Below are 17,989 nucleotides of genomic sequence, written 5' to 3' on the forward strand. Positions count from 1 at the left end.
CGGTCCAGTCTAAAGACATGTAAGAGCAATCACTTGTACTGAACAAAACCAACAAGAATAATTTAGAGTTGACAGCTGTTTTAAGTCATCAGGACGCTGTACAATACCAACACGAAGCCATGAAGGTATGACTGGTGCCTAACTTGCATGCTTATTCATGACCAAGAGTGCTCTCTGGCTCAGTATTTGCCTTTTCACAAGGCCCCGTTTTCTTAATATGCTAATGGTCAAGGCCTACTGCAGACACATCAGAAGAGGGCTTCAGGACTACACCTACTGATGTTTAAGTACAATAATTTACGTTACTAAAATGTATCCCTAGAAGCAACTTTTGTTAAGAGAATGGAAAATTTAATCAGTCTTTTTTTTTTACTGTCCAGGCTCACACTGCCAAGGCAAGTAATCATCATGAGAGGTTAGACTGGCCCAACAGATCTCTAGAAGCAGAACACGGCTATAGCATCCACATTCAGAAGACAACAATGCTAATGCCTATCTTAGGCTCCACACCTTTATTAGAACAGAAGAGGTTTAACCTTGGATTTAACTGTGCCAGGTGAGTAGTTTTTGCAGTCCAAGGCTGAAAGGTAGCAAGAGCAGCCTCGCTTCTCTGGAAACACTTACTACACTTCCCTTCTGTTTCAAAACAAAGGTAGCTGGAAATTAAATAAAGCCCTCACACAGAAAAAGTGTAATCCCCTGCACTGGATTCAAATAATATCTTCAAGGTCTACATCTCTGCCACATGAGTAACTAAAGGCATCTGGAAGAACTGTACAAGAACAGTTGTGAAAACCTAGGTGGAATCATTTCATTAATACGTGTACTCTTAAAAAGTACATTTGTATGATAGGCAGCCAGTGTAGCTCTCCTTGCTATTTACACTCAGAAGCAGAAACTATTCCTTAAATACTACATCAAGCAAACAGCCGTTGGCCAAGTCCACACCATGGCTGATTTAAGTGATTAGTACTGCTATCAGACCAACCAGGGTGACAAATCTTACAGCAGCACTAACACTACTACTAGCACTAATTTGTCTAGTACTGTATTCAGATTTTGGATCTAGAGGTCTTTTTCTTTGAACGTTAACTCCAGGTAGCTTGTCTTGCATGCAGGAAACACCACCAACTGAAGAAATACGCACACGGTCTTTTACTCAACAGTTCATTAGGCCTTCCCACCAGCCGAGTTACTCACGAAGGATGCTAACTGACCAGTACTCAGGCCTCAAAACTAACCTGTTACAGCTCAGTAAGTTTGAATTCTTACATGGAGGCAGGCCATGAACAGAAGACATCCAATTCGGTACCATTACTTGGAAGATGTTGACATACGGTCCTGTAAGTTAATCAGTGACCCAAGAGAAATTAATGCAACAAAGCATTTGGGAAGATCGGTCAGTTTAAGTTCAGATTAAAATCATGAAAGATTTTGTTCAAGGCCTCCGTCAACAAAACCCTCGCTTTCCAATGAGATAAGAATCTTTATGCTTTAATTGGCAATGAATGATCAGGCACTGCTAGATCTGAGACACTAGAAAAGCAAAGGTTCTTCTCTAGGCTTGACGACAAGAAACAAGCTTGTAGACACATGCATTTTTCTGCTGAAGACTGAGCTCTGGAAGGCTGCCCCTAAAGACCCTTCAGCTGATGAGTGCTTTTCATAAATATAAAAAAAAAAAGCACTGAAGTCTGCTGAGACTGGCTAGCTAAGCTTGCTCATGTAGGCTGAGAAAGCCCCCAGGCCTGAAAGGTAGTTTTATAAGCATTTCATTCGAATAGTTGAACCACAGAACACAAAGAAGGTCAGGTATTTACCGAGCCCTCTTCCCCCACTGTAATCTGTGGGAGAGGAGACAGACATCCCATAACGTCTTTCCGTGAGTTAAGCCACATCAACTCAGGTCAGTCAGTTAAGTGTCAATACAACCCTCAAAACATAAGTTTATTGAATAAAGCTGAAGAGCAGTAAACCAACATATGCATCCACCTAAATAAAAAAATTCACGTATTTACAAAGTTCAGTAATCGTATAAGTTGTTCACATGCAGAGAGTAATGCACAGGTTAACAATTGGTAGTGTTTGGATGCCATAAACGCTGAAAGCAGTGAAGTATATAAACACCAAACACATCAAGTTTAGCTATAGGCCAGTTAACTAAACAGTGACCTGGTCCCCCACAAAGATTCACACATTCTAGTTTAGTTTCCTTATTTTAGGCACAAGCAAGTTTGCTAAATAAAAGTAACTGTAGCAGTTCCTGGTGAACTGGGGACTACAGTAGCAAGTTAATATACCCTCTCCTCTACAGCACCAGAGTATGAATTAATTGAAATCATGCTTCAGAAAACTGAAAGGGGACAAAAAGTTAAAATGCAAGTTCAGACTGAATGCAGGCAGCATGTAGTGTCTGTGCAACGGTGCGATACTTGGTACAGAACAGTAAGGCCATGGCAGTCTAAATTAAAACTGGCTTGTCATAACCGATATGGACTAAACGGTGTTTCCAACCAAGGACTCCGACATAATGCGAACTACATTTAGGTGAAGAATCACACACAGTGTGAGGCAACACAAGCGGGTGTACCATGTATTTGCATACACTAGTAAGCTACACTGACATTACCGTATGAACAACCCAGTCTTAACAAGTCTGTCCCTTTAAATATACTGAAGTCATTGAGAAAGTAAAGCTACAAAAACATTACAATCTTTAGTTTATACATACTTCCCTATACTGTAGGAGCTAGTCAAGAAACAGGATCAATTCATTGGCTCTCTTGTGCTTTGACACAGTAGAACATTTCATCTTGCAACTTACAGACTTCGCACATGGTTACATCAAAGCAGGCAGGTCTAGAGTTGTCACAATAGCCTAGATATTCCATAGCACCAGGTGAAACTGTGCCCAGCCATTTCATGAGCAGGAGAGACACTAGACAGTTACATAGATATTGTGCTAAAGGTCAACAACTGACTCTATACAAAAACATCAGTAATTTAAGTGTCATGCAGCTGCTCAGAATGCGTGTTCTGGTTTCAGATAGAGACCACTAGTATCTGTAGATAGAAAAATGTATTTGAACAAAGTCTGATGTTCCTAGCAATTTGTTCTCATGCTGGAATACTCTGATTTTTGAAAGCTTGACAGAACGGTCCGTTCCCATCCCCCACACAAATGTTAAACAGAAGCAACAAAATGATTTTAGAAGGTTGACTCTTCCCTAATTCATCATGAGATTTTTCTTTTTCAAGTGACAGGGTAAGATCTCAGCTGTAGATTAGTGATGCTGATCTATGCCTTGTGCTCCCCTCTGCAAACAGTTTCCATTTCTCTGCTTACATACACACATTACATGCATTTGTGAGATAAATCAGTATCCCACAACTCACGCTTAAATGTTTTCTAACTACTGTATGTGGCATCTTACAGAATCTTAATGCTGTCAAGCATCAGCATCTTCAAGCCACTAAACACTAGAAATAAAACACTTGCTGAAAATCATATAAAAACCTGGCCCTGAAAAACCAGAACAGAGTGTACCATCATAGTTAACATGGTAGAGAGATTTTTTCTTTTTAAAAAGCCCCCCCAAACCTCCCACCATAGATGGTTGTAAAATAAATATTTGTGCTGACTTTATCATGACAACTCTAGTTGTTTTGTGACAGAATAGGAATACAAGTCTTCAGCAGTGCACATGAGAAATGAACCGTGAAAAGGCAGATTCTTGATACAGGATTTTTGGGTAATATCTCATTATGGAGGGAAGTGGACAATTGATATTATGGCCAACTGGTACTGGAGATTCCAGGAAGACTTCAGCTTCTTCTAGATTTTGAATGCTGAATAAGCCACTGAAGCGTGATATCTAAAGAGAGAGAGAAAAGAAGTTCCACATTCAAGTGTCTATCTGTATTTGTATAACTAGCATCGCTTTGGTATGCCAGGGTCCTCAAATACATGACAGGAATATCCAAGCCCTCCTCTAGAGGATGGTCCAAGACAGATCAACAGAATGATTCTGGGGAACGCTTGCTGCCTGTGCTTTGGTCCTATGACTGCCCAGCATCCTTGAAGTAACATTTAAAGGAACTGCCCCAGACATCCTAGTTCCTCAGTCAGCTACATCCCTAGGAAAAAGACACTCCTTAATCTGATACTTTGGTATGGGATCAGCATTGCTTTACTTAGCCAGTCTGCCTCTCCTCACCTGATGAGAGCAAAGTTAGTTTAGCCCTACAGTACAAGGCATTAAGGTCCTCCATGCTTGAAAGAGGGTCTCCTGAGGAAGTGAAATGCAGCAGCAGCAGCATCCCAGCCCAATGCTTCCAGCAGCACCTTCCCTACAGCATCAGTGATGCTCAGCTGTGCTCGGAGCCTTGTGTGGGAGATGAGATAGAAGGGAGTATCTGCTTCTCTTATCCACCACGTTTGTATCTCTAACTGAAGGTAACATGACAGGAACTTCTTGGATAAGAAGCCAGCAGAGTTCTACAGGCTGTTCATTTTTCCTGGAAAGAAGTTGAGTCCTTAATACAAAGCCATTCTGGTATCCTCTATATAGCTTGTTCCCGTGACCACCAGCCTGAGGTTTCCCTCATCAGTGAAGTCATGTTAGCCCTCCAAAGCACCAGTGTCAACCTCATGGCAGCCACAAGAAGGCATCAGAAGGATGGCGAGTGTTGCCAAGTACTGTGTTTTCATTCAGTTGGGATTACTCAGTTTACTTGCAATACTAGTGTCAAGTACTTGGTATTACACAGTACCAGCGTTTCTGCCTTTGAACTCCAGAAATTTTAAAGCAATTGATGTCAGCACCAAAAAATGTACTGCTTGGCTGCACGGAGTAGTGGCTAGCACAGGCCACAGCATGAACCGCTTTGATAAGACAGCAAGGGAAGATGGTTATTTCAAGGGAATGACTGCTAAGGAAAAACTTGCTGCAAACACTTGCTAGCCTCATGAAGTGAGGCAGAGTTGAGTACCTGACAGAAGTATAAAATCATTTAGGCCAAGCTAACAGTGAGACTAGTTAGCTATTTGCTGCAAACTAACTAAAGAAAGGCAGCAGATTTCACAGGAGACTGACATATGTTTTCATAACTACAACCTCTACCACTTTAACACCAGTCAAGCTTCCTCACTCCCATCAGGAGTTACACCAAATTTAACCAGTGCACTTACATTGTTCTCTGATTTGTTACCAGTTTCCTGAAGCCAGGAAGCTTGTGTTTATGGAGTTACCATCCCCCAATGCATCCTCTGACAGCTCTTCATAATGCTTAGTGTTTTAGGTTAATAGTTACCTATATTATCTTTCTCTTTGCAAGAAATTGAGTAGCAGCAGATTTCTCTGTCCTGAATAGCAGCAAGGTTCCTATGAAAGAGAGAACATTTCAACGTACACATCACTTGTAACAAGGACTCTCATACTGAGTCTTCCCCACCTAACTTGTTTCTGTACAGTGTTTCAGCCACCTCCCATTGCTGGGGTTTCTGCTTCATAAATGCAAGCTTCTTGATCCAACATCTCTATGTACAGGAATTCATTTACTGAGTTAAAAGTAGCCTTTCTGAGGAAGGCTTAGACTTACATCTTTTCAATTAGCTGTTTCTCATCCAAAGCATTAGGAAGGTCTCTCTTATTTCCAAGTACTAGAACCTGAAATCCAGAGCAGAATGAAACAGTTGCAGCTCTTTTAAAAAAAAAACAAACAAACTTCAGGAGAGCCTGACAAGCAGTCTGTGTTAGGGTACTAAACCTAATGGAACAAGACATTCGCTATTAAACCAGATCAAGAAGGAAGGCTGACCTAGTCACAGGGAAAGAAGGGGTCCAAAAAAAACCGATGTGCAAAAAGCAAGCATGAGCACACACCAACTGGTAAAACTGAGAACAATCCCAGTAGACTTCCAGCTGAGATCCCCCAAACTTACTCTATCCTTCTGTACTACACTCTGGTTAATCTGTACTATAGTAGACTCCAGAAGAGAAGCACACACTCATACTGTGGAGTATTCTAAACTACTGTTCCAATATTTTTTTTTTTGTGGGCACTGAACAGGAGTAAGATCACTGAAGGATTGACTGAGGTCAACAATTTGATTTAAGGCACTAAGGGCAGGTATTGCTCATGCTTATACTAACCAGTAAGGTTAGGCCTTACACTTGACTTCGAGTTCAAGCCAGACTTCAGATTTGCTAACGATATGCATGTTCCTCAAGCAAGTTTAATACTGTGTAAGGCAATATTACTTACAGGGATTCCTTGTAACTGTGGCTTATCTAGAAGGTTGTGCAGCTCATTTCGAGAGGCTTCTATTTTTTCACGATCTGCAGCATCTACCATGTAGCTTTAAAGAGAATTTAAGGTTAGGTCAGAGAGACTGAGCTACTTCAGAAACAGCACTGTCTCCTTTACACTGTCAGTTTTGAGCACATTCAACAAGGCTTTAAACAAAGCTAGGTCTACTGAGCAAAGAATTTGGTGCTTTTAAAAGTTCACTATGATCAAAGTAGATGAAAGCTTCTTTCAGTTAGCACCACCCCCCTGTTCAGACAGGAAGTAGGTAGTACTCCAGATCAGACACTGATAAGAAAATAACCCACCCTGAGCCCGGAACTTAAGGGTAAAAAAAGGTCAATATGGTTGCAGTACAGTTTCAAAATTAAAGCGAGTACTACTGACTCAAGCATGCACTGTTAGAAAGGCTACACACAGAAGAGAAGCAAATCTGAAGTTAAGTACTAGCCAAAGGAAGACGACACTTACACAATAGCATTAACTCCTCTGCAATATCGCTCCCACATGCTTCGGAATCGTGGCTGCCCTCCTATATCCCAAATCTTAAGGCAAGGGAAAAAAGACAATTTAGCCATGCACTGTGTTTAAACATGTCACGCAAAGATAAGGCAAGAAGTCACAACACAGGCTTTCCTTTCTCCATAGGCCAGCTGCAGGACCTCTCACATATTAGAACAGAAATAATCGCTTGTACAGCTGCTCAAAGCTTGCAGGCCCTATAGCATAAGATGCAAGCTAGAGCATCTCACACCAGATGTGAGAACGCACCTGTGCACAAAGGTTACAAACTGTGGTATACAAGAAGGTAAAATAAGATATATTGACTTAAAACTTTGCTTTTGATGCAAGCCTTCCCTTAAGCAATATTGATGAGCAGAAGAGGAAGATCTGTGGGCCCTAAACATGTGAAAATTAACTGAGATTAAAGCAAGGCAGCATTATTACAACATTGCTTTAACTAGTCCATGAACCTGGAAATCACATACAGTCTCATTTAAGAAACCCCATAAACGTAAGTGTATTCTTAAGGTATCTGACAGAGTAGCTGAGCCTCTTCAGTTTCCTGTATTTGGCCCAGTGGTGGAAGCAGAACAGAGCAAACATATGTAATTTTAAACTAGAAGCTGAAGACAACCTTGCATGGGTTTAAAAAGAGACAGTCAACAATGGTAACGTACCTTTATTGTAACATTACCCTTCGTAACTTTTCTCATGTTGAAGCCCACAGTAGGAATCATATCTTCACTGAATTGACCTGACTGGAAAAAGAGACAGTTAAATTTAGTGCTTCTCTGATGCAGCTAGTTCACACAGTAAACTTTCGTAAGCTTTTTCTAACCATTTGCCTTCCAACCGAAGGCTTTATAGCCAAGAAGTCACAGATATTACATTCATGTGTACCGAAGCTTATGTGAGGTCAGTCAAGTCATTTCTTACGAGGACTTAATTTTTCAAGCCTTGAGGCAGTCAGGGGAACAAAGTGACTTGGGCAGAAGTGCTTTGTGTAGCTTAACAGATGGACAGCCAGGGCAAGTATAGGAAAAGAGCCATTCACCTACTTCTGCTGAAGCCAAGTTCTGTACATCAGGATCTCCTAGTTACCTGGAAGCTAGAAATATCCAGAAGATTTTCCTCTGATGCAACTCTGAGTATGCTACTCCGTGGAGAACACTTACAGTAATAAATCACCCTTGTGGAGTAAGCCTCCAACCCACAGGTATGGGTTAACTCCCTGAGGAGTTTGAAAAGGCTGGAAAGTGGAAGGACCTGACAGGTCTGCTTCCTGCCAGGCTATGCAGTGTCCAACTTGTTCAGCAGTGGAAGAGGCAATCAAAATGCCACTGGAGAGTATTGCAGCCCATTTCCACCAGAAGTTCATCATCACTTTAAGCTCTGACATAACTGCTGCAGAACAGTGTTGTATTAGAGAGACTCTCTAGCGGCAAATGTTTTACTATCTGTTACGCTTTTATCTGTAACAGCTTGAAAGCCAAGTTCATGGCTATCTGCTGTAGCTAACCCAGGAGCCATAACAAGTGTTATCAACAGCAGTACAGATTTCTCCCGTGCTCCCTTAGCTATTTGGCAGAAGATGAATCCCAGCCTCAGTGGTCATTATATATTTCACTACATTCGTTGTGTGTAATAGAACCAGACAGTCAGCCAGGTTTGGAAAAAAGGTCGACTCAAATGCATTCACTTGTTCAATTAGGGTTTGCTATCATAGCAGCAAGAGAGTCTGCTTTTCTCCCCTGACATTGCACAGAGAAGCTAGCCCAAGTTAAAAGCCCTTTAGGATCTATGAAGCAGACATCACATCACCCTATAGAGTTAGGGACCAGCTGCTCCCAAGCTGGATGTAGTAACTAAGTCTGACTGGACATGCTTTGAGTACATGCTCTTTAAAGTTTGCAACCAGAAGACTGCCAGCTTGTAATACCAGTGCTTTGTCATTCACTTCTATGCCCGGAAGCCCACACTGTCTTCAGTTTGCTCCCCCTACCTCGAACTCCCCCCCAAAAACCTGCAATACTCCACTAGCAAACCAAAGCTTCACACAGTAGACTCCAATATAATGCTGATAAACATCAGAAGTCAACTGAAAACATACAGATGATAGCAGTCTCATTTGGGCTTATTTGGCCAAGTCCTTCAGTTAAATGGCATGTTGATCTTGCTCTTGACCTCCAAAAGGAGCCATATGTCCAGACCTTGGATTTGAAGCCAGCAGTCCCCTGAACAGGTGGTGATTTTTCACATTTTAAGATCTGCTTTCCAGGTGCATGGCTATACAGACTAACAGTCTCTTAAAAGGACTAAAAAGATAACAAAGTCCTTGAATCCAAGGAATGCAACAGTAAAAACAGCAATGACCTGAAACACACACGGCTTAAACCTCATTAGATGGGTGCTGCTGCATTCTCATTTGAAAGAAGTTTCAAGCCTTTAAGCTACAAAGAGCACGTATCAATCTCATGCAGCACTGCTTCAGAAACTAGCCTAACCTTTCTGCTAACTTAGCAATGCAGGTGCACAACCTGAACGCCTGTTCATTAGCTTCCCCTTCCTGCCCTGAAAGCCCAGTGTACGACTTGTCCATTTCAGCCAGTTTGATTATGCGTAGCTCAGCAGCAGATGGTTAACAGTGCTTTCCACGTCTGATGCAGTTTAGTTCAGTTCATAAAGCATGCGCTGTCAGTCTTGCCTTTGAAGGGTCAGCTTGCCATGGTTGCTCAAGAACCACTGCATTCCTGCCTCTGCAGTCACACCCTACACCCACATCTTCTAAACAAACATCTCCCCAAGCACTCCCGAAACCTCCATCGCTTTGTGCTTCGCATTGCCCCATATGCTATCAGCTATTCCCACTCAGATACTTCCAGATTCTTCACTCAAGAGCTGTTCATGTTCTCTCACTGCTCTTTGAGGATACAGATTCCTTCAGATTGGAACAGCACCTCATTTGCCATGTGTTTAATGTAATGTTGAAACTACTGCGATCCACCACAAGGAAGCTTCAGAAGAGCCTTCAGAAAAGCTGCTGCGCCTTATACTACTTTCCAAGTACTCTCTACCCACGCTACACATCCAGGTGGCATCAAAACTTGTTCTGACTTGCTTTAAAACTACACTACAGAGTCTCTCAGTTACAACCTGAGTTTCAGCTTTCTATACTCTACTTTATAGCTGAGACAAGCCAGCGCTATCTGACATGCTTTTTGAACTGTCAGAAACGGAAGGAAAGGGTAGCAGGTGCCTTCACCAAGCTGACTCCAGAACACAAGCACACCCTTTCTCTCTGTAGGAAGTTTGGAGGCTTTGGATTCTGAGGTGAGGTGGGCACTTTATTGCTTTGAGGCACACCTGTCTGCAAGTTCTGAGCATATTGATCAACTTCATCTGAAAGACCTTACTCTGATACAAGCGTGGGTGTTCCTCTGTTCACAATCAGTGAACCTAGAGAAAGTTATTGGCAGTCACATTATCTTTTAAGATGGGTCACAAAATGGTTAAAATGACTGTAACGGATTTTGCTAGCAGGCAGTGAGCTCTTTTGACAGGTTCTGCTATTGTATCCAACTGTCTTGGTCCAGAAACAGTTCTCTAAACCCAAAATCTAGAGGGCTTTTTCTACTACCTCTACAGAGGAAAAAAGCCAGGAAATAGGCTGCTTCTTAGAGTATTCATACGCAAAAGCTACTTGCACAGCAAAACAAGAATATGCTTTTATTAGGAGGCAGTTCTGTTTGAATCAGACTTCCCTCTGCCCCACCCCCAGCAGATTACTCAGCCCAATCACTGTGCTCACAATATGATGCTTTCTCTTCTAAAATAGGCATCCGCTTTAAAACAAGTTTGATAAGCACAGAACATTTTCAGTTCCCAATCTGAAAGTGCTTGGCTGTTGTTATACACAGTAGCATTGCTCAAACACTCAAGGACAGCAAGAGCAGTTGCTTACAAATCTAGCAATAGCATCTCCTTTCAGGGCCTGTGAATATTCCAACAGGCAGACACTGTACTTCATCCAGGTCTCCTGGAAGATCAGCCTTGGGAAGTACAAGTGATTATGAATTAAGCCATTAGCTCTGAGGTCATGCAGACCATACCACAATACAAACTGCTGGCTGAAGGTCACAAAACTCTTGCCCCTGTGTGAGAGATAAGAAAGAGGGAGACTAAACAGACCAAATTTCAGAGACCAGATGCCAGAAAGAACCTGCATGAGTAGTCTTTAAGCCTCCTGGTTTAAGAGACGCTCCCTTTTTAATCCTCCAGGCTCCCGGAGACCTAAGCACATAGGTTCACACTAAACTAGAAGTTTAGTGCCCTCTCACTCCTAAAAAGTCAGGCACAACAACGGGCACTGAAGTTCTGCAGAGTTCATATTAAGGTAGTTGGAGATTAGCATTCAAGTTTAACCTCTGTTTAAGGGAAGACCGTACTAGTCACTGTTGCAGCGATCAAGGTGAGTTGTACAGAAAAGCCCTCTCGTATCTGGATACTGTACCATGGCTTCATGTTTGGTATGTTATGGATAATGGACATACAACCCATCTTTTATAAAACTCACAACTGATTACAGTCACCCCTCTATTAACTGGGCCCTGGTGCAGGAACACAAAAGCTTTGAGCTTCCGTATGTTGTTGGGACTTCGTGCAGGATTGCCCAGTTAAAGCCTCCTTGGTCGAACAGGTCTTATATTCAAAAATCACTAAATCACCCCCAATACTAGACCTGAAGCACTTTAAGGCAAAGGGGTTTACTAGCTAGCAAAACAGGCAATGACAAACCGGCTTTACACGATGCTTGCCTGCTCCAACAGTTATTGTAACAAGTTGGCAAGTGAGAGACACAGGTAAGACTGTATCATAGGGCAATGTGAACCCATTTACCTGCCTGAGTACTAGCTTATGTCAGATAAGGATTATTCAGAGGAGCAAAACTGCCTCCAGATGGACTAAGCCCCTGCACTGTATTCCAGTAAGGCAGGAGTGCAGGGCCAACACCCACCTGCATGAACCAGTTTGGGTTCAGCTCACCTTGTACCTAGTATTAGCACTAACTCTGGCACTGACCGCAGCACTCACAAGGTGCACTCCCCATCTCACTACCAGATCCGAGCCTGACCCACCCATTCCGCACCAGCTACCACTAGCTTTGGTGTGTGCTCTGAAACACCACCAAATGTGCCGACGCACAGCCACATCCACAAGCACTGCTTTTTACCTGTGACCCCGCAGGCTGCCTCTCTGGGTCTGTGCCCTGTCCCTCAGCCCACCAGCAGGCCAGGGGCAGCTTGGCCAGCTAGCACCTGAGGAAGTCTTGCCTCAGGAACGAGCCAGCAGCATGCCAGGTACAGGTACCATTCATCTCCCAGAAGGGTAGGATGAGAAGACCTTGGGCAAGCATGTAACTTACCATCACCTAACATACCAGAAGCCTACAAAGGATGCAAATTCAGCCTTTTTTAACACTTAATATTGAAACAAGCTGCTTACTAAACCTAGCACTTCCAGTTGCCTTGGAAGTCAAAAAAAGCAAACCAAACCACACTCTGGCTACTTCATCTGCCTCTCCATAGCCATAAGCTACAGCCAGAACACTGCCAACTTCCAGGGAGTTATGCTTACCAGACTGTCAGCACCAAGCCCTAACGCAGCTTGATCAAGTAATTGAGCGTAAGACTGGAATTCCTGCTTCCTGTATCTTCCTTAAAAATTCATTTCAGTACATTAAAAGAACCATTAAAGGCAGAACTCAAACTGCAGCAGCAGAACCAGTGTTCCCTCTTCTTTCTTTCCAGCTGGAACAGTAGTAGTTCTCTCCTGCTGGCACTGGAAAGCACGCTGCCTGCAACAGCCCATCCACATGGTCCTCAGCCACCAAGTCACAGCTACGAGGTTTTGATTCCAGAGCCTGCACAAGGAGATTCTTTATATCAACAGAAAAGGTCAGGGCAGCCTTTAGCTTGCATCTCAAAGCTAACATGGTTCATTACTGTTACAGGATAAATTTCTTCATATGCTGGTTACTACACAATGAAGACTTTTATCTCTACTCAATACTTTTTATCCACCTAGATCACGAACAAGCTTAGCCGACTAGGAAACATCATTGGAGCCTGGATTCCAGCGATGACACTCCCAATCTCCCTGAACTAGCAAACTACCTTAAGCCCTGCTGTTCTTCGCTAAATTTCTTTCTTTTCACACTAAGAAAAAAGCTGCATGTCTCAGAAATATCTTTAAAAAAAAAGCAGAGTCATTTTAGCATTATATAAAACCTACCCCTACACTAAGCCTCCTCTGCAACATTCATAGACTCGACCAACAAGTGCATCATACATGGACAAATCAACTCTCTAGTTTCTGTAGTCTAGCTTCCTTCTTGAAATACTTCAGTGTTTCAGCTACTTCTTGTGATCACATTTAGAAGCTTGAACTCCAGTTTAGAAGCTTCCACCCTTGTGATCTAACAGTCCCTTGAAAGGCTTTACAACAGCACTTCTATGAATGATTGCTGCAGAAAGCAAAATAGCTTAATCTGACACCAAAAAAATGCATTTATTTCCCAACCCTAACTTCAGTGGAATGAAGGGCAAGGAGATGGACTGCTTATGGTGTAACTACCACACAGCAGCGAAACAAGACCTAAAAAGGAGTATTTCTTTCTACCAGTCAGTCATCTAAGAGCTTAGGACACTTCATGCCTCTCATAGTCATGGAAGCATCTTTCTCAAGGTGTTACCACTTAAAGCTCTTCCACTGCTTAAGAAGTGCTATACAGGGACTTACGACCACAATGGAAAAAGCAGATGTCTATTTCAGTCACCTATTTCAGACCCTCTGGGGTACAGCAAGCAGGACCTCAAAGAAAGAGTATTAACTGCAGTATGAGTCACCTCATATTAGCTTATTACCTAATGAAGTGAGGCAATCCATTTCAAGAGACCTCTGTGATTAAGAAACACTTCACTTAAAAAGGTATCAACTTTCTCGCTTAACTACTATGCATGCACACGCTATTTATGACCTACCTGGGTGTTTCAGAAGGCACTAAAGCAGCGGCAAAGCTCTTTAGAGCAATCTTTTTCCGTACTTCTCTGCTGTGGCTTCTTTAAGTCAAAGTTCCTTATAGTCATGAGGATGGAAGGAAGGCACAGGTCCCATCTGGGCCGAAGGAATCTTGTGTTGAGAGGCGCTTGAAAAATTGCCTCTCTCTAGAAACCAAGGCCTCATTCAAAGGCTTGTCAGATATTCCAAATTTAAAAAACAAACCACACTAATTCAGGCTTTGTCACAAAACCTAAAAAGGGATCTTATTTATCCTATCACCACAAACAGAACAGGTTGAGTTTAGCTCTTAAACCTGACAACCATATCAGGAAAGCCTGACTCCCTCCCACCCCTGCAGTTCTCCCCTCCTGCCCGCTGACAATCAGGCTATCGAGCGTTCAGCGTTCTAAAACGCCTGCATCAAGGATCAATCTACCAGGCTTCAAGCAAGACTTCACAGCAGGAAACACTACTCTTCCATGAAGTACTTTTCTGAAACTGAACAAGTGTCCCATTATTCACCAGCACACACTGCTCTGGAAGCAGAGTCAGTTTACTTGAGTCATGTTTCAGTTGCATCACGTGGCTGTGGAGCTCGGTTGCCTCCCGTACCTCCCCACACCAGCGTGGCTGGGACTCGCAGCTCTGACAGCAAGCCTGATGAAAGCCTGCTCGCAGACACTAGCTGCAGAGATGCAAACGACAGAAGATACTGCAGACTCCAGCAAATAATGGGCAGTTCAAGCCCTCAGATAAAAAGCTAGCAATTCAAGACGCGATATCGGGATGACATGCAGTTTCTCTGAACAAGAGCCACAGGCCATCTCCATTATGGAAATTAGGACCAGGAACAAATTATATCCTCCCTTGTGAGCAAGTTTACTCATGCACATGGAAAACTTACGCTTAATATCTAATTAGAGACAGTGACTAATACGGAGCCTTAGCAAAGCAGAAGCTGCAGTAGTTGCATCCAGCTATAACTACATTTCACTGCTAAGGTTGGTTTTTAAACCTTCTAGTCAAACTAAGTTGGGTCTGATTACAAACTAAGTGCTTGTTTACATGGGAGGAATAAATATGGTCCAAACCAGCTAGCAACCTAGAAAAACATTATTCTAGAACTGGGTTGTTTGCCTTTCACAGCCTTTCCACTTCAGTGGTGGTAAGGCCTTGTATCAAGCCTCCTGTGTAATTGGCCTGAGTTTTCCCTCTAGTTGCATATGCCTGATTTGATTGGCATAGATTACATTAGAGATTTATATTAGGTTAAACTCACTGTTGTCAAGAGACTGGTAACAGCCCTTTGTTAGGCAGAATGCAACCTTACAAGCCATACCAAGTTCCTGGTATGTAATCCAGCTTTTAGAGCTATTCTATAGGATTAGCATCTTGCTGTGTCATTCCTTTCATTTTAGTTTTATGGAATCCCAATTCTTGACAGCTACATCCATCCAAACCATTAACTGGCCTGCAGAGAGCAGTTACTCTTTTCCAGCACTCATTTCTAAATGCATACTCTGAATTCAAGTCAGTCAATGAAGCAACTAACAAGAAGTTAGCTCTTCATGCCATGGACAGCACTACTCCTTCTGGAAGAAGCAATATTGTGCTGATAACTGAAGCTTGTGCTATTATTTAAAAAAAAAACACTCACAATAATAAAAATCTGAGCAAGTCCCCTCCCTCTGTTTTTTTTGTACAGAGTCACCAGATTCCCTAATTAAAAACTTCAGAAATGTGACTTGCTACTTCCAAACCTAAAACAGCTAATTAGGCTGTGTCATTACACATAACAACTTCCTTATTTCACTCAGTTTTGCAAGACTGCCTGAACAACACTTACTCAGATAAATTTCTGGGTGCTGTTCTAACATATGGTTGAAACCTTGCAAGATTCAACCCCTAGCAAAGGAAGCTGCATACAGATGTCAGCTCTAGGTAGGAGTACTTTTACCATTTGAGACAACTTAGGTGGACTAAACCAACCTGCAACTAGTACAACCTTTCTGTACTACCCACACGTCTGCAGTACGGTTTGACAGATAACTCCCCGAAGGAGATGTGCTGCTGGTGCTACACAGAGAGAATGGCGAAGCGGTACTTGACTGTCAAATGCCATCACCATCCAGGTGCCACCACCACCCAGGATGCCGGCAGACAAAGAAAACCTGAAAAGTAATCTCAGTGCTCAAAGTTGCAAGAACACACCGATCAGTATCAGCTCAAGGGCCATAGGCTGAGGTTGTTCAACTATTTCAGAGTTCCATTTTTAGCAATCCAAGCCCAGAGATAGAGGCAGCCACCACTGTGGATGGAAAAAAGGCTTCTGGCATTCTCAGGTTAGTCCAGCAACTTTCACCCAACAGAACTGGGCAGAGGAAGAATTACCTTTTATGAGGGCAGACCCATTTCACATGGTTACCACGAAGCTCACTGAGCGCCAACATCCCCAGCTACACAAGAGCTTGGTTAGGCTTTGACAGATAGTCAGTGTAACAAGGATTATGTATAACAGCAAGAGAATGAGAGCCCTTTTCCTATCCAGTAACACATTCAACTGTCACTTAAGTAAATAGATCCATAAAAATGCCCAGTAATATCAAGGAGACAGCCTCAGAAATAAAAGCTGAAGGTCTGCTCAGTCTAAGGTTGACGACATCAGCTTTCCCGTTCTAGGCGCGCTGGAGTCAAGTCAGTCATGCTCCCTGCAAAACCAAAAGGTACCCCTGGTTCCCCATTTCAGCCTCCCTACAAGGGCTTCCAGATTCCAGCTCGTCTCTTTGAACGTTTTCTGTCACACGCATCCACAGAACAGGCCACTGATGGAGCCGAATAAGCCATTTAAGCAAGACACTCTTTATCTTGTTCAACAATGGAAAAGCTTCACGTAGGAGGATTCCCACACCCTTCCTTCATCTGCTCCAGGCAGATCGTCAGATAAGCAGGCCCAAGTTCAGCAGTCTGCTGCTGTTAGGCTTGGAAGTTGTACTTCTTAGCGCATACCTTACAAGAAAGTAGATTATTCGGTACGGGTTTCAGCAATCGGGATAAGCAAAAATCTGAGAGAAAAAGCATGAGTGGGAAACATTTAAATCATTTACTGAGGAGCACTGGAAAAAAAACAAACCAAAAAGAGTTTAACGGGAGAAAGTAGCTGAAGGCACTGCTTGCGTTACGCTAGCGTGAGCCCAGGCTGAAGCAAGCCTTCGGAGGAGGGCAGAGCTGTGCCCCGACGGGGCCCCTCACGGGTCCCGCGGGCACACCGAGCCTTGCAGAGGCACCGCACGCCGTCCGGGCTGCGCAGGGCCGCCTCCCCAGCACGGCCAGACCTGCCGCTTCCCCCGGGCACCCCAGCTCATCCCAGCCCACCACGCGGGCGGCCGCGGCGCGGGGGGCCCGGCGGGCGGGAGCGAGGCCGGGCAGCAGGCCTCCGCCGCCGGCCCTCCCCGGGCGCTGCCGCTGCCCCGGCCCACCGCGCCCGCAGGGCCCCCGGCACCGCCCGCCCCCCCCCCCCGGCCCGCTCGGTCCCGCCGCGGCCCGCTCACCGCGATGACGTTGACAAAGGTGGTCTTGCCCGAGTATTGCAGCCCCACCAGGGTGAGCTCCATCTCCTCCTTCCAGAAGAGCGAGCGGAACCAGTCCAGCAGCCGGGAGAGCAGCGCCAGCATGGCTGCGGCGGGCAGGCTGGGAGCGCGGCGGGATCGGGACCAGGGCCGGGATCGGGCCGGGGACGGCGGCGGCGGCAGCTGGCGGCACCCGCGCGCTCCCACACGGCCCGGCTCGCCCCCGCGCCGCGGTCATATGACGCCTCGGCGCGCCCCGCGCCAAGAGAGGCCGCGCCGCCCCCTCGGACCCGGCCAGGCGACGCACCGCCCCCTGCCGGCGGCCGCCGGCACCGCGACCGGGGAGGACCGGCGGCGGTGGGAGGGCGGGGCGGGGCGGGGCGGGGCGGGGCCGCGCGGGGCGGGGCGAAGCGCCTGCCGCCCGCGCTGGGCGCCGCCATCTTGGGCGGGTGCGGTGTGGGGGGTGAGCAGAGACCCCTTCAGCCCCTCCATCTCGGGGTGCAGGCGTGGGGTGTGAGCAGAGACCCCCTCAGCCCCTCCATCTCGGGGTG

General features: G+C 44.7%; 1 protein-coding gene across 2 annotated transcripts; it reads right to left on the reverse strand.

Annotated features, from left to right (window-relative positions):
* Positions 1-1,920: 1,920 nt before the first annotated feature.
* On the reverse strand, positions 1,921-17,709 carry ARL8B (ADP ribosylation factor like GTPase 8B). 2 transcript variants are annotated; one of them, XM_064453419.1, is made up of 7 exons: positions 17,421-17,709; positions 7,491-7,571; positions 6,781-6,854; positions 6,268-6,361; positions 5,602-5,669; positions 5,314-5,384; positions 1,921-3,875 (listed from the first exon to the last, which is right to left on the reverse strand). In XM_064453419.1, the coding sequence occupies exons 1-7, from the start codon at positions 17,541-17,543 to the stop codon at positions 3,826-3,828; spliced, it is 561 nt and encodes a 186-aa protein (XP_064309489.1). In that variant the 5' UTR covers positions 17,544-17,709; the 3' UTR covers positions 1,921-3,825. The 2 variants fall into 2 exon arrangements, with proteins under 2 accessions (XP_064309489.1, XP_064309490.1); XM_064453420.1 differs by lacking the exon at positions 17,421-17,709 and adding an exon at positions 16,879-16,965.
* Between the last annotated feature and the right edge of the window lie 280 nt (positions 17,710-17,989).

This window comes from Phalacrocorax carbo, chromosome 6 (assembly GCF_963921805.1).
Source record: "Phalacrocorax carbo chromosome 6, bPhaCar2.1, whole genome shotgun sequence".
Taxonomy (NCBI): Eukaryota; Metazoa; Chordata; class Aves; order Suliformes; family Phalacrocoracidae; genus Phalacrocorax; species Phalacrocorax carbo.

Bases quoted from the DNA above. Each gene is read 5' to 3' on its own strand.
- ARL8B (XM_064453419.1), bottom strand. From the start codon at position 17,543: ATGCTGGCGCTGCTCTCCCGGCTGCTGGACTGGTTCCGCTCGCTCTTC. The intron at 7,572-17,420 runs GTGAGCGGGCCG...CTCTTTTTCCAG, and splicing joins CCTTTGTCAACGTCATCGCG to TCAGGTCAATTCAGTGAAGA. The intron at 5,385-5,601 runs GTAAGTCTAAGC...TCTCTTTCATAG, and splicing joins AAACAGCTAATTGAAAAGAT to GAACCTTGCTGCTATTCAGG.